At 35.9% G+C, this 17262-nt stretch overlaps 1 protein-coding gene across 1 annotated transcript in view; it reads left to right on the forward strand.

The window, feature by feature from the left end:
* The window catches only part of LOC105620316 (T-box transcription factor TBX20-like), a 76495-nt gene that overhangs the window by 51359 nt on the left and 7874 nt on the right, over nucleotides 1–17262 (forward strand). The window contains exons 4-5 of the mRNA XM_012201818.1: nucleotides 1184–1351; nucleotides 2516–2592. Coding sequence (XP_012057208.1) covers nucleotides 1184–1351; nucleotides 2516–2592 — 245 coding nt within the window. The remainder of the gene's footprint in view (nucleotides 1–1183; nucleotides 1352–2515; nucleotides 2593–17262) is intronic.

The following is a 17262-nucleotide window of genomic DNA, read 5'->3' on the forward strand; positions in this document are numbered from 1 at the left end:
TCCCTCCCTCCTCTCTCTCTCTCTCTCTCTCTCTCCCTCTCCTCCCTCTCTTTCTCCTCCTCTCTTTCTCTTGGAAATCTCACTTGAACTTTAACCCACCTATCTGCGCGACTTTTCCAAATGACACATCAGTCTTCGAGAAAAACTTGCGCAAAAACGAGACGCTTTCATTTCTATTTGTCTGATATCGAGAATTAAGAGAATTTTCTGAATCATAAGTTTTTGCTTCACTGAGAAAAAATATTCGGTACTTGTGATTATATAATTGCATCGTAAAATAATTATGATCCTTAATTAGAGCTCCATTTTTAATCTTACTATATTTAATACTTAATATCGCATAAATTTTTAAAATTTCAAAAAATAATAATTTCAGCTTTTAAATCTTTAAACATCCAACTCCAATTTTTTTTAAGATTCATACAATCTTGGATCGTTTCATTTTGGAATTTATTGATTCAACTTTTACTTCTTCAAATTTTGTATAAATTATTATTGCTAATAATGTTAGCAATAATGATTATATTTTAATTTTATCAAAAAATATAGTGTAGTTGACATTAAAAATGACTATGAATTATAATAATTGCAACCATTTTCTCTCGTATACATGATACAGATAAGATGTTGTTTTAGCTTAATTTTAAATAGATTTTGCAGCTAAAGTTTAGCTCGAAACGAATTTTCGTTAACCGGGCGAATCGGGCTTAAACGATAGTGAATACTCCATGTTGCTACGTCGTTATATATAAGTTTTCTCTGTATTTATTATCTCTCGTGTCCATTAGGAAGATTACACTATGGACCGCTGTGACCCATTTCTAGAAATGTAAAGTCAGGCGAATAAGGTAGAGACGTCTTATCTTCCATTGATAATCTACTTGCGATAACTGGAGTGAAACCCAACGTTTCACTTTTGAACACGAAATATATTAAGTATGGAGACATATAAACTAAATAATTACAGTAACTTATGATAATCGGCGACTTAAGGCGTGCGTTCGCGCGGAATATCGTCGCCGATCGTAGTGATAATCGTATTTTATTGTTATTGTTATCGCGATGCAAGCCGTGCAATTCCGTTCATGGAATTCATTGAAGGAAAGAACGCGAAATCAATTTTTCGCGTTTAATCCCGTCGGGAGGAGCAATAATCAAACGGCAGATCTTTTCGTTGTTGCAGATTGTACTGAATTCAATGCACAGGTATCAACCGAGGATACACTTGATTCGTTGTCGACACACTGACGATAGCAGCTTGCATATCACCGACCTTCAAAAGGAAGAGCATAAGACGTTTATCTTTCCGGAAGCCATTTTCACCGCTGTCACGGCGTATCAGAATCAGCTGGTGAGTCCAGATTCGTCAAATACACAGTCGATTATACAGTGCAACGTTAATTCTCAACGAACACGAACTATTCGAATAGATCGTTGAATATTTGCATCGCGAGATTGAGGTTATGATTTTCGTATTAGTTTTTAAGACCTGCGATTTTTTTTCGTATTGCTTAACATTAAAATCGCGTTGATTAATCTATTCTCGATTCGAGATAAATCTGAATTTTTATTGGATGATTACAAGGAAGGTCACCATAAAAATAAAATTATTTGTAATTAATTATAATCATTATTTGTGAAAAGTCACAAAAATATAAAACTCCATGTGGAATTTCAAATTAATTAAAAAAAAAGAACTATCAAATGGATTAAAAATGACACAGCCGCGTTAAAAAGAAAGATCTTCTGTTCATCGTGGGTGCGTTCCGATATTCACTGCCAGTGCTGAAACTATACAGTATACGTTACGTGCGCTATAAATTTTCAGCACTGGCAGTGAATATCGGAACGCATCCTATATTAGACACACAGAAGTGACAGTCTCTTTCATTTTTTATTTATTAAAAATTTTTAATCATGTAACAATAAAATAAAAAGGAATATGAAGTCTAAACAACAAGCTCATAAGGATGTTATAAACGTAAACATGTATTCACTCTCAAAAGAAAACAATAATATGATACGTTTCTATATTATCGTTACTATATTAAAGTTGATATTCATAGTCTGTTCTTATTTTAAAACTAATATATATTATAATTTATTAATATCATAATTAATCATAATTAATATCTTAAGATATTAATACGGTTCTGTGATTAGCTATGACGTCTCAAGATTGTATTAAGATATTGTTTTAAATATAAGAATCGACTATGAATATGGACCTAAGTTTTCGTCAATCAACAGTATGTAACAATCTTTTTATTTTGACCTTCATATTCTTATATATATATATTTCAATTGCTTTACAAAGTTTTCAAGTTTATTATGCAAAATATTAAAATTAGCAGCAATTTCAGATTAAGATTTATAATAAAGTATTTCATAATAATAAAGTATTTCTTTTCTTATAATATAAAATCTTTTTCTCCACATTTAAAAAATTTTAAATATTATTTAAAATCTTGAAAAAAATATAATCAAACTTGATGAAAGAATATGTTTCTTGCAGATAACGAGATTGAAGATCGATAGTAATCCGTTCGCCAAGGGTTTCAGGGACTCATCAAGACTTACAGACTTCGATCGGTAAGTTCGAGCTCTTGTAGAAAAGACAATAATACTTTCTCAATTCCATATTCAGAATTCAGGATTAAAAAAAAGGGATTTAATTAAGGAATTAAGGAAGATTTGAAATTCGCGTTATATCGATAACTGATCGAATAATAATAATTCACGAAACTCGATTAAAATATATCTCAGCTGGCCTAGCAGCTAATCTGTCTGCGCCGCAACCGTCTCTCTTCGCCAGGGAGTTCCAAACCGTCCGGTCCCGGCGAATGCTTTTCTGCATAGCGGTGTAACGAGCAATCATAGCGTCCATTTATAACGGCCGGACGTTGATCGAGCGGCCGCTAAATTAAAACCTATATTTTCGAATGAAATATCTATAACTCCCGTGTCGGCACGGCGCCGACGTCCTACTGGAAGGGGTTAATTAAAACGCGATTAGAGTGTCAGCGCATACGTTATCCAGCCGACAATTTCCTCGATTTTTTCTCACGCGAATCATCCTCGGATCTACGAACGAATTAATTGCTCTCGAAAAACGCTCGAAAGAAATTACGAACGACGAAGGGTATGTCCCAATGTGCGATAAAAGTTAATTAATTATTAATCTTTATTATTAGTAATTATTAGTTTTTAAAGATGTCTGTACATCAGTTAAAAATTAAAAAATTAGCCAAAAAAGCTAATATCAACAAAAAAATTGTGGTTGTAAATACGTCCTGAAATGCAAAAAACAAAACAACAAATAATCTTATAATGGTTTATGCAGCGAAATTATCATATTCTGCTGCAGTTTTAGATAAAAGTTTTATGCAGCAGCTTTTAAATTGTATTTTATTTTGCGATGATTTCTAATATTTTTGTTTATTAAAGTCTTTTCAAAATGATTTATAACCACAAAAAATTTATTTAATTATTACTTCTAATTATTACATACTTTATTATTAAAGATATTTATTTTGTTTTTTTTTTAATAAAGAATTTATTTGATCAATTTGATTACTATTGTCTTATTTAGATACTAATACTTAGTATAGTACCTCTTATAACATAAAAAATAATTCCAATCGAGATATAGAATTGCTACTGATAATTTATTTCTCTCCAAAGATATTAATTTTTTTTAATAGCTAAATCAAAAATAAATAAAATGAATAACTTTTTTAGCTTTTTTTAAAAAATAACATAGATGCTATTGTATAAATTATTATTCAAAGATGGTTCAAAAACTTTAACAATCTTGTGTCTCGTTCTAATATTGGTATGCAAATCAAGGAATTTTTCTGTTTATTTTCTTTTGTCTCTTTCTAATATTATACGCCACGTTCAATCGACTAGTATTCCGCCATTTTATATTTCCGGGACAAGTTTTTACGCGATCATCCGGCTTGTTTCTTGCATCGCGTTTCGCATCGCAAGGATCCGACCTATCGACACGCGGCTCTTCTCGATCGTCACGGCCGATCATTATATCCCATTAGAACGTCGGCACTTAATCGCACACGGCGCAGGCTAAATTATCGCTTAGATCTCTCGCGTTCAAGGCGGAAATTTACAACAACGTTAAACGTCGAAGCAAGTGAGATCGGCACCGAAATGAGCACGCGCACGCGGCTGATTCCAAATTATCCATGATCATCTATCTGCACGAATGACGATGCACCTGCTCATATATGCATTCCTTTTCTCTTTCTCTCTCCTCTCTGTGTTTACGTGACAGAAAAAAATATATATATATTTATATATATGCGAATGCATGTCAACTCTTTTTGTTCAGCGCCGCCGTCATCGCAAGATCATCTTTGATGTCGATGTTCTGTTGTTAGGGGGATTCTAAAGTCGTCTGTATTACCGACTAAATCATATAATTTTTGTATAACAAATACTTTTTTTCTCTTTCACAGATTCGAAAATCCTTTTCCATTAAAGTATACGCGTTAATACGTGTTTGTGAAGTGGAGTTTATACCGAGAATGACCAAAAATTTTGAAATGATATTGATATATTTTTTACCGTTTCTTATTGTAACATGGCGTCTCAAGTAGTGACAACATTTGCTTGATACGAAAGTTTTGTAACTTATACTTACGAAATAATAATTTACAAACACATAATTTGCATGAACAAATAATGTCGAGTTCTTAGAGTTAGACACTTTATTTAGACGACGAATTTGTTATACGAAAATTGACACGAACATACTGTGTGTATCATACATTGCGTGAGATATTAGTGTGTATATAAAGATATGTCAGTACGTTTGAAAAACAATAATCTCTGGTAACATCGTCGGAATTCTTCATTTTAAGATCCCTTTAACAGATGATTAATCAATTATCAATGTTGTTCATCATGCTAATCGGATCTTCAAGATTTGATTTAAAGAGAGAAAGAGAAATTTTGGAATAAATATATATATATATCAAAGAATTCAAATTGCAAAATCTTTTCTATAGGATTCTAAAATCTTTAAAAGTAATTTCAAAATGTAAACATAACGTATAAAGAAACAATTGAGAAAGATAGACATGTAATAAATAAAATATAATTATATAATAAGATATAAACCATTAAAACAAATTAATATGGATAATCAATTTATTGTAATTCCAATTTAATTTTAATTGTAATATGTATACTAATATAAAATTAACATAATTTGAAATTAGCGTAAGACACGGATGCATCTCTCCTCATATTGTTGTAAATTATACGCCACCGTATCAAGATTGAGAATTTTGTGTTCAATTTCCCGGCTTCTTGCTACAGTCTTGCGTTTAAAAATTGATTAGTCCGCCCTGAGAGAAGGCAGGGGCTTCAGTCGCGGGGTCTCGGATTCGGTACCATATTTTACGAAAAACCGTCTGGTGCTCTCGCACCGCCCACCGATCCTCAGAAATATATTAAGGAACGCAGCGCGCGTTAAGTGAGGCAGGACTCTCGTCACGCCTCTTCCAATTTGCACGTGATCGCAGCTGGGCCGCTGGATGCCACTTTCACGAAAACTCCCGATTTGGGCATGGCACCTATCTCCCGTGCAAGATCGTTTTGCGATTAATTAAGCTCATAATTCAGAACATCGCCGCTCGTAATTCGCGCAATTAATGTGATCGTGTTTTTCGGTCGGTCCCTGAAAAATCCGCGAAACTCAGCTGAACACGACCGTTCCGTCGTATCATTAATGATCCTCTCGATCGGCATCGAAAACCCAAACGGCATTTAAGTGTCGCGATTATCGCCTCATTACGATCGGATAAACAATTTAATTGCGTTTCGCTTCTCGCGAGGCAGGTGCTTCATGACAGGTATGTGAACGGTTTCATGATCATTAAAATGATGAGAAGAACAAATAAAAAATAAGAACGTTTGAAAAAGGGAGAAAAAGCAGAAAAAAGAGAAAGAGATGTAGTTTATAGTAATATTCTAAGACTACAACTTATTCCAGGAGAACGTATACACTAAGTAATTTAAATACATATATTGGGTTGTCCGGAAAGTTCGTGCCGACTATATAATTTAAATCTACGTTTCAATTTTCCTTCAGAATCGGTCCGATAGAATAATTTCGAAAATTTGGTTCGAATACGTATACAAACCCTAAGCAATCCCCAGATACTTAATTAACAATAATCAACGGATTTCCGTATTTCGTTTAATATTATAATAATTCTGAATTAAATTTATTAATATTATTATACGAATATTTTGTACAATATTATTGATACTTTCTTTAAGCAATTCAAAGCAAACAGTCAGGAGGCTCAATCATTCGGATGATTAATATTATAATGATATTCAGGATCAAGTATTATCCTTATTTTCAATTATTAATTCTCTTCTGCATATATTGTCTAAGACTTGTTTATTAAATATGATAGCTTAATTCAGAATGTATGTATTCCAAAAACGAAAAACGGAATCTAAATTCTTACGATTTTCTGTCAAGACTTCAGACTACAGACTTTGAAAAATCTGAGTTCCTATCTCTTAATTCTTACTTTGTTGCAAACAATGTACTTCCGTCACAAATGCATAGACATGACATAAAGCGAACATTAACCTAATACAAAAAATCTCTCTAATAATCTAATATCCTTTCTATCAATGTAAACTAAAATCTCGATTTAATTTATTCTTTATCTTTTTCTAATTCTTAGAACTCGCAAGATAAGAATATATAAAGATAAAAAAAACAAGTTAAACCAAGATTGAAGTTAATCTACATTGGTAGAAACGTACATAAGAATTACACAACGTTTATTCAAGATTAAATAGCAGGGATACAAGAACAAAGTAACGGAGAACGATCCTGAAACACGGAGCGAAGAACGAGAAGCTCGCATTAGGGAGGGAAGAGACGACTTTATTGGGTGTCCGTTATCGATTTGCGGACACACCGTATACATATACGAGTCGATTTGCATAAAAACCCTGCATCGCGATCCCCGAGAGATCGCCGCAAGTCGACGCTGTTAACAATTTAGTGGGCGTTGCTCGCGTCGATGCTCGCTCGGCTACCGGCGTGTCGTTCTTACTTATTAAATGAGGCCGAACGGTCCGATAACCGCCTCGCCGCGAGAAGAAGTCAGTCCATGGTGCGAAGAGGCAATTGACCGAGAAAAACCTACGAGCCGGCCAGCGGCAACGAAAAGAGGTCCAGTTGGGGTGGCACCGAAGGGGGGACGATAAAAATAACGTGGCTTTTAATTACCGATCGATTTCAGCACCGTCGTCTCGCTGTGCGCTCTTGGAGCGAATATTATTATAGCACCATGGGTTTTTCTCGAGTGCTGCATTTATTGTCAAGTATGCACATCGGATTATCGTCTCGCATATCTTTTTTTTTTCAATTCTCCCCGGCGATTCTCCGTGCCCTGCGCCCCATCGCCGGGCTGATCATTAAAAAATTAAGTTGCGCGAAGCGCGTCCGGCAAAAACACGCGAACTTCTCGTTTACGATTATTAATAGCTGAAGCGCGCGATCTTCCCACTCGCGAGCTGTATGCTCGCCGCTCGAACGATCTGCGCGTGGCGCAGCAGAAAGAAATTCCGTGATGGATCGAGCCGTACGCGCGATATTTTCATGTATGTACGAGTGCTACCCGACTTGAACGTATATCAAAGCGAATTTATGCCGTTTCTTTATTAAAAGGAGGCGTGCGTGGGAGAAAACGCAGGTCCAAGGATCGCAGGATCGGCGGAAAACGCAGGTCCAAGGATCGCAGGATGCAAACACCGAAGGTCGCGATAAATTTATGGTAATGGTCCCCAGGTTCTGTGAATGCTAAAATTCTTGGTTTGTCCCTAAGACCTCTGGAGCACGAGTTAGGGATCGTTATTTTTCTTACAATTATTCTAGATTTTAGGGAACTCGTGCTCCTGAACTTTGCAAACATAAATGATCTTTTTCTTCGCCGTATCCTCGGATTCGTAAGTGATAGAATTGTGACATTTATATTTTCGAATACTTATATATATATAGATATCTCTGAATTTTTAAAAATTTCTAGTAATTTCCTAATTTCATATAATAAAATTGATAATTAAAAAGTAGTAATAATGATATATTTTCATAAATTCTACTGTTCTACTTACTTCTAATCATCAATTAAATCCTTACTTGGCGAATATTTAAAGTCGACTTTCTTGGAAGCAAAGTCTCATATGAAAAAGTTTTATTTTATGTTTTCTTCTTATTTTTTCATACAGAATCACTCCTTTCTTAATTGTACCACTTGTAGTTCACGAATACATTGCATAACAAATTAATTTTTGATACAAATAAATAAAAAAGGATACAAATAAATAAAAAATTATATTCTAGATGAAACGGGTCTTGTTGTGTAATAAAATTTTTGCATGAATCATACAATTTTCAATTCAAACAAACTGCACGCCAACTATTTATTAGTCTTGAAACACAGTCCTAATTTTCCATCTGGAAACAAAGCTATTTTTTCATCTGACAATGGATAATCGTGAGATCTTCGAACTATTTACGCCGCACATTCTTTTCGTAACAGTAACCGTTAGATGTACCGTAAGTATTAGTCATCAATCACAGTCAAGAATTCTAAAAAAAATTTCAATTCTATTTGGCTAAGTTTTATAGTAGGTTTTACGATTATTATTACGGAAAATGTGTGTGACAGTCCTAAGTCCATAGCATACAGAAAAATATAGGGCAATAAGACGGTAGTAGATAATAAGCAAGTTGGCCAATCACAGTAAAGAATGTAAGAATGTCCAAATATATAGCCTTTACAATCGATTTGTTTACGCATACCTACTTTCGTTCCATCGGGACGATTTCATGGCGAATCAAATAACAACGAGCTATGTGTGCATTTTAATGACTCCGCATCTTGGTTGCACGAGCATGATCTCGTCCTGGAATCACCATACCACGATCCTCCCTAAATCAGCACCTGCCTAACAGACGGCCGTTTAAATTCTGCACCATCATTCTAAGATTCGTCCGTTATCTCGAGCTCTCGAAAAGTTGATCGATTCGCCGCTTTGCATTCCGTTGAAAAGAACACCGCCATCGAAGTCGTTGAGTTCCGACCGCTATCGAGAATTATATGCCTCCTGCCACCCTCCCCCCTCATTTTTCGAAATTACTATACATGGAAATATGCTCGTAAACCTCGCTCGAGATAGATTACCGTGGGACTCTGTCGTTTGATAAAATCTCTTAGGGTTACTCCGATAACGCTGTCGCTCTTGGCACTGGGTGTGTCCGCTTGGGATCCTAACTTTGTTAGTTGAAGCAACTCTTCATAGCTAGTGCTAGCATGCGCATAGCTGATCAGAAAATTATCGATAGGCGAAAATCATTCCGAATGATCGGGTATCGCGGAACTAATTTGGGGTCCCGTGATTCGATGCGGGTTCTTTATCAGTTCCCTAGACCTCCATCTCACCATTCGAGATAGCAATGTTTGTTGATAAACATTCATTCATGCAAAGACATGAAAATTTAGAAATTTCAAATTAATTATGCTATTCTGCATATATTAAAAAAAATAAAAACTGTATTTATGGGAAAGATTTATATACGTACCACTGCAACCTTTTAGACGCGTAATTTGTAAGTGTATAAATTTACACCCATGAGCAGTTAAACCTTCTGAGTACGTCGTCTAGTAATCTATAGATATATATCGAAATTATGTATATCTAAAAAATATACGAGTATTAGGAATATTTAGCAATCTATGAATCAAGATGATTTACATTTTCGAAGATGCGCGTTCAGTAAAAATTCATGGATTGATCAATATTTTCTGACTATTGAAATTGCAATGCGCCGTATAGTAATACGATGCAACGTATGTTAACTCCAGATAATGCTGCGTTAGAAATATGAGCAATTTACAAAGAGATGAGACAATGTTGTGCAAATATAACGCTACTACTCGAAAATATTTATCCATTCTGTCTTCTTTAATTACATAAAAAAGAGTGATTTTCAATTATTTTAATCTTGTAGATGTTAGACTTAATAATAAGATTTAATTAAAATAGCATTTTATTTATGCAAAGAGAATAGTAGAATTACACTCAGACAAAGACAAGTGATGTCACGTAGGTGACAACTAGAGATCCTCAAGTAAGAGTCTGGACATTCAATAACTTATTGTTCACCATCTGTTCACATCTGAGATAAATATAACTCTGTATTACAAAGGATATAGAATGAGTCACATAAAGTTTACAGAAGTCTATGTATACTCTATAATAAATGTTGCGGTCATATTTGTCTTGAGTGACCAGATTCCTACTGAGGAGCTCTAGTAACACTATGCAGGTTTTATATATTATGTATGTGTGTGTAGTGAACAAACTATTTTACAGTTAATTAAACTAAAATAGTTCATTCAACTATGTATATTTCACATAATATGAAACTTGTATAGTATCATTCACATAATTACCATTATACTACATCTTTTTCTTTGAATGTAAAACGAAATTCAAGCGTACAAAAATCGGAATAAAAAAATTTTTAAATAGGGTAATTTTGAAAGAGCGCGTTTGAAATTTTGGAGAAGAGAAATTATAAGACCGGGCGTTCTGGGCGGAAGTTACTGACATTGAAAGAACTTGCGCGCGTCTTCGCGTTCTCCATCAGCCGATGACACCGGTCGTTGCCGTACTCGCTCCAGATAAGCACGTACGGCTGCGAAGATCGAAAGGGTCCAGCGCGAACGGACAGACTCCTCCGTCCCGATGAGGAACGCCGGCAGTCGCCTCCACGTTAGCCGTACACGGATGCGCCGCTCCGGCGGCGTCCGGAGTTAATGAGAGAGCGGCCGTACGGAGCAATACGGCGCATGCACCCGCCCACTTCACGCCGGCGCTGATAGATAGATGCCCCTCCGGCCCTCTTTCTTTTACTCCCTCTTTCCCTTTTCTCTGCCTTCTCTTCTCGCGTACGTGTGTTCGGTCTCCTCCTCGTATACGTGTTCACGGCACAGCATTGCCGTCAACGTCGTGAAAACATCAGCACGGACAGCCGAGGATCGCGAAATCGCGCTGCCTATGCAAAAGCGCGATGGCGGATGAGAAGCGCCGTTTTACGTTATAGATTAATGATTCAGGACTAGGCAAAGTCGTTAAGGTCTATGGGGAAAAGTAGACACTGAAATTATATGAAGTTATTATTCAGTTATTTGGAACGATGATATTTGAATTTGTTGTAAAGTGTATTATCCAATATACTGTAGTTTGCCTAAAGTTGCGATTTTTGCTGAGTCTAACATTGACTGGTGATCAGATTCAAAATAGGAAACATTTCTGAATATTGATTGAAAATATAACAGATTTTCAATATTTATATGAGTGCAGTGATTTAATTATCCATGTAATTGCAAACAGCAGGTAAACTATTATATTGAGTATTAGGCTTGGACATAGTTATCTCATTTTATTATATTCAGAGAAATCCTAAACGTGTTGACATATTCACTTCTTTCTTTCTTTTTGTATTTCTTGAACTTGTCAGAATTATTATAGAAAACACCATTTAGCATCATATATATTGAAATAGGAAACTTTGTATTAAAATTTGCTAACCTTGTAGAATTTTTGAGACTAAACTTTAGGAAAGCTTCGAACATGAACATAGATTAATCTATATTTTCAACCATGTGTTACGCTTTGATGATTGTATCTAAGAGATATTCATTCGCCAGAGTATCTGATATATTTTGGTCGCTACTCGCGCACAGTTCTGCGCCAGTCGCATCTCGGCCCGGTCATTTGGGCTCGCGGCTCGCCGTGGAAGCGCCTCGAAGAAAGAAACGGATGGTAACATAGGAGAAAGAGAGCGATTCCAAGTTCTCCCGGTTCCGGAGGGCAAGAGGAGGGCAGGGCATTCATCTATATTAGCTTCGAGAGCGGACGGCCTGTCATTACCGCTGCCGCTTTGGCTCTCTTCTTCCTCTTCTCCTCTCCTCTCCTCGCGAAGTCTCTCTATCTTTTTCGTCTCACTCGGCCTACCTCTTCTTTTTCAACTCGCACCTTCCCTCCGTCTTTCTCCCTCTCTCCTCCATCTCCTCGACACAACTACCAACATCAACCCCGACAATGCAGACACCTCCAACCGATACCGCCAGTCTCCTTGCCGGCCCATTAGCGGGCCACATTATCAAAGTGCCAGAGGGAGACGGACAGAGCGAGTCGCGGGGCACGGCGATGAACAAAGATGAAAAAGACTCCGTAGAAGACGAAGTAGAAGAAGAAGAGGAAGGAGCTGGAGAGGGCGAGAAGACACGGGAGGTGGAGAGGCAGCATCAGTGGCCGTGGCTGCTACGAAGCTAATAACCGCCGTTTAAAACGCAAAAACAAAGGTCTCGCCGTGCATCATCGGGGGCTTTAGGCCCGGTCAGGGGTACCCGCGGGAAGAAGAAACAGTAAGAGAGACGGAGGGAGGAGGCGGAGCAGGGAGAGAAGGCTCCAACTCGCACACACTCGCACATACACATGCATATGCACACTCCACCATATATCGGCTGGCTATCCGAGGCGTCAGGGTCATTACCGGATCATTACCTACCATACCTACTGTGCGACGACGATGATGGCCCGAGCTTGCGAGCACCACCGACAGACTCTCGTCCCTCGTACACACATGTACACGTGTACGCACATCCCTATACATGCACGAGCGTTTCTACTCGCATCTAGAGCTCTGACTTCTCGGGCGTTAACGTTCTCTCGTACCTTTCTGTACGCGGGTTCGCTCGTGTATGAGTATGTGCGTATAAGTGTGCGCGCACTCGCACACTCGCTCGTTCGACACGGCGGCGATCGCGCGTCGGCCCGCTCGGCGGCAGCCGGGTAAATTACAGGCTCGACCGTATTTTGTGTTGTCTTGTTGTTTTTCAACGCGCCGAAAGGAAATGAGCGAGCAAACGCGTCACGCCACCCCGAACCTGCTAATTTCTATTCATATTTTATGGCTATTAATTTCTTCGCTGTTACACTCGCTCTCTACCCGTTTGCCCCCCTTCGCCGCACTTCGCTTCACCTCGCTCTCTACCATCGTCTTCTCTATTTCCTCTCTCTTTTTTATTTTCGACTCTCTTCCGTCTCATTCTCCTTTTCTGTAATTCTTTTCTTTGCCTCTCCCCAATTCGCGTTACCCTTTCTCTTATTTCCTTCTCTTTAGTGTCTCTTTCTGCGACTTCTGCCTTTCTTTGCACTTTTCTTCCCCTCTTTTTCATCTAATATTCTTCCTTAACAGCATTCCATGTCGAAGGAAGAATCCGCGGAACTTCTTCAACTCACACCTCTTCTTTCTCCTTATTTCTTTCTTTCGAAGTCTTCACGCGATACGTCGCTCGCAGAGACATTCAGTGCCCGTGAACCAGCTTCCTTCTTTTTCATGCGTTTTGCTTTTCACTTCTCTTCGTGTTTCGCAATCATGAAGTCTGGCGTCATCCTGAGCGACGACAGCTTGCTCACTGTTGGTACTGTGAGCGGAGTTGTTAGCCATAAATCTCTCAATAATTCCAATGTAGCTTCCTCATTTCCACTCTTTTTTTTTCTTTAAATTTAATCGACCTCCTTTTCGTAGACATCGTCCCGTGAGCTCAAACAACTTTCAGATACGTTATTAAGAAACAGTATTAGGAAATTCTTTTAGACATTATAGACTTTAGCTACTAATTGATATTTCCTTGCTTTAAAAAAATCGTTCATAAAAAGTTAATTTTATGGTCGAAGAAATGGGAACTTAGATTAATCTTTTTTAACCTTTAAAGAGATATATGGATTTAAAATCCCTATCGACAGTCTTATGATTGAAAAAAAAACTTACAAAAAGCAGCTGTTTTTTTTAAGTGTTAAAGTACTATTAAAGTACTATTACAACTTTTAGTTTTAGATTAAAATGAATTATCCATTCGATTATACTCGAAACATTGTCTTTCATTCGTTCTAAGCTAATTCCCGTTTCTCGAATCATGTAATAACATCAGAATGGTAAAGCATTCCACAAAGGAGCTTGATAGTTCTCGTGGGATGCGTGCGAGAGGAACCGAGATGAGCCAAACCGCAGCATTCGATGAACTACCTTCGGCCATCAGCGGGGTGTAACCTATTATTATCTACCACTTACCTAATGCCCTATGTCAGCCCCAAGGTAGATGGAGAATAACAGGCTCTCTTCGGAATTCCCCGTACTTTAATATCGCGAGCCATTTCGCTTGAGCGCACCGCGCGCGATTTTGGGGAATTTATCGACTAGGTGTCAAAAAGATGATCAATTAAGGGAAGTCATAAAGTATCGGGCACGAAGTACCATGTAAATTAACTTTATCATTAAATTGAAATCAGATAATAATTATGCGTTTTGTACCTATTCTCTAATACTTTAATTATATATTATGTTCTCGCAAAGTTATGTTGAATTTTAAGGCGAAAATTTGAAGAGATATTTAAGTGTTTGCATCATGTTATATAACCAACGTTAAATTAAGAAAATTAAATTTTATTGCACGCATTCGAATATTCGTTGAAAATCGGGACCAAGATTTTAATTCGAAGTAACTAATCGAGGATAATCTTTATGCGCGATATAATCACCAGTAGCGATTCTCTCAATTAACATCGGCTCAGCGGCGATCACCAGCGCGTATAAGTGATTGCATTCTTATGCCATAGCCGGCCGTAATTTTATTATTTACGCGCTTACGGAATCTACCGGCGTGCAAATATTATGTGCGAATTATCAGCGTAAACTCATGGCCGTGAGACGAATAGGGCGCGGCTCGTGTGTAATTGGCTCGCTAATTAAATTATACTGAAGCTCACGCGATAGAATAACACAAAAGATGAGCAACAAGGACGGCTTCTCTGAGAGTGTTAGACTTTACTAGATGCCGTTGTCGTCCCTACGCGATGATCGAGGACTTAAGGAGGTTCGTGTGAAAAAGAATGGCTGATTTCATTTCCCGAAAAGGGCTCTTTCGCGATGCCCATGTAGCACCTGACTGGGCCCTCAGACGATGTTGCTAAGAAAAGGGCTCCAAGAGAAATTACGAAACATTAAGGCATGTGAGAATATACCATATTTCCTTGTCAGAGCGGCTTTAGAACAAGAAACTGATACGTTCGAAAATTACGGATGCGGCTATTAACTGCTAAAAGCCGTCACGACGCCGTCAGTTTTGCTCCAATTAACTCTCCACAGATCAATTTCTATTTCTTTCTCTTCTCGATTGGAGAAGCGGATGCAACGCACATGAGATTACACACAAAAAGCGTCTTATTGCTTATTACGTCCAGGAAATGTTTTTTTCTCAATTATAACTGTCGGCTAGCTTATCCAATTCTAACACTAGTGTGATTTTATGTCAATTAAAGATAAGAGGAATCCTTCGAGTACAGTAATAACTTATATAATAGATGCATAATTCAAAGTCTATATTTTCGAAGGAATTCTCCAAATTAAATAAAAATGTTGAGTGTCCAGTTCCATTAACTAAATCTTTTTACATAAATGAGTGAAAAGGGCTATATTTGAGACGTGTTTTGATGCCTAATAATAATAATACCTTTATGTGAATTTTTTATAATTTCCAATTTAAGCGAACTATATCGTTTCATTGATTTTCAAATACAACTTTAGAATAAAGCTAGAGTATGTAATATCACAAAATTGCATTAAATTGCATGTCAATTAACTGATGCTCTCATAAATCATTGCGTCTTTAAATCACTCTAAATAATTAATTGCAAAAATCATTTTAGTCATGAATTTTTGGAATCTCTCTTTTGAATCCCGTGTATATCTATGTGATGATTAATGAAAAAATATTTATAGATTTTAATTGCACTAATTAATATGTGTAGAAAGAATACATATCTTTTTCAGATGATGTAAATAAATATTAAATAAAAATGGACTCACACAAAGATATTATTGAACACCAAAATCCGCCTTGATCGAACATGGATTTCTTAACTCATTTATGTTGAATATATTTCCTAATCCATTTTCACTTAACAAATCTTTTTAATAATTTTCAATGAATGATAATATTGAACACCAAAATCCTTGACCGAATATGGATTTCTTAACTCATTTATGTTGAATATATTTTTCAATCCATTTTCACTTAACAAATCTTTTTAACAATAATTTTCAATGAATGACACGAAATTTATATTTGATAATTATAAATAAATAAAATATAATCATCGTAAAATTCAAATCGAGGGATGAGAAATATAAATTTTATATTTTTCGCTAAACGAAATATATAAACCTATTTTTCGAATAATTTCAGATTTGTCATGCTGGTGATTTCAGCTTTTGACAGATTGGATAGATTGAATAGATTTTGATGACTTTGAAGAGAGTTGGAAAAAACCCGTTTTAAAAAAACTCAACTATTGGGTTTTACGGGGAGTTTTATTAGGTTTTTTGGAAGGATTTTTTTAATTTTTTGGGATTGTTTTTTTTGATAAAATTGATTATTTGTTATTTTTTTCACTTAATATTAAATTTACGCATTTATCATTTTTTAATTACATATTCATATTTTTTCATTCATCATTATTTAATTACATATTCAGATAAAATTAATTATAAAAAAATTTTGTAAAAATATTATAACAGTAATTTGAAAGAAGTTTTTGTTTTTGAAGAGGGCTCAATCATATAGTTAAAACATGTATAACATTATTAATTTTTATATTATCAACGATTGAAATATAATGTACTTTACGCATCAAGATCCACGGTTGATTTTTATACACCTTTATTTATCTAATTTATTATAAAAATATCATAATGATGAATTTTTAAATATAAAAAAAATTATTTCTGTAGAAAATAAAGAAAGAAATAATGACATTACATGTATAAAATTACATACATAATATTACATATTATATAAAATAATAAAAAGCATTCGAGTAGAATAAAAAAATCCAGTCCAAAAGTGGTGTATATTACATATTTTATAGATATTTAACTGTAATTAGATTTAATTTCAAGCAAATTTTCATGGAAAGGAAACTTATAAAACCAAGTATGCATTAAAATAATATATGTCTTTAAATTATATTACAGTTTTAATTATTACAGTTATAATTATAAATATTATATATATATATACACACACACACACACACACACACACACACACACATACACACACACGCGACACG

The sequence above is a fragment of the Atta cephalotes genome (genome assembly GCF_000143395.1).
Source record: "Atta cephalotes unplaced genomic scaffold scaffold00025, whole genome shotgun sequence".
Classification (NCBI taxonomy): domain Eukaryota; kingdom Metazoa; phylum Arthropoda; class Insecta; order Hymenoptera; family Formicidae; genus Atta; species Atta cephalotes.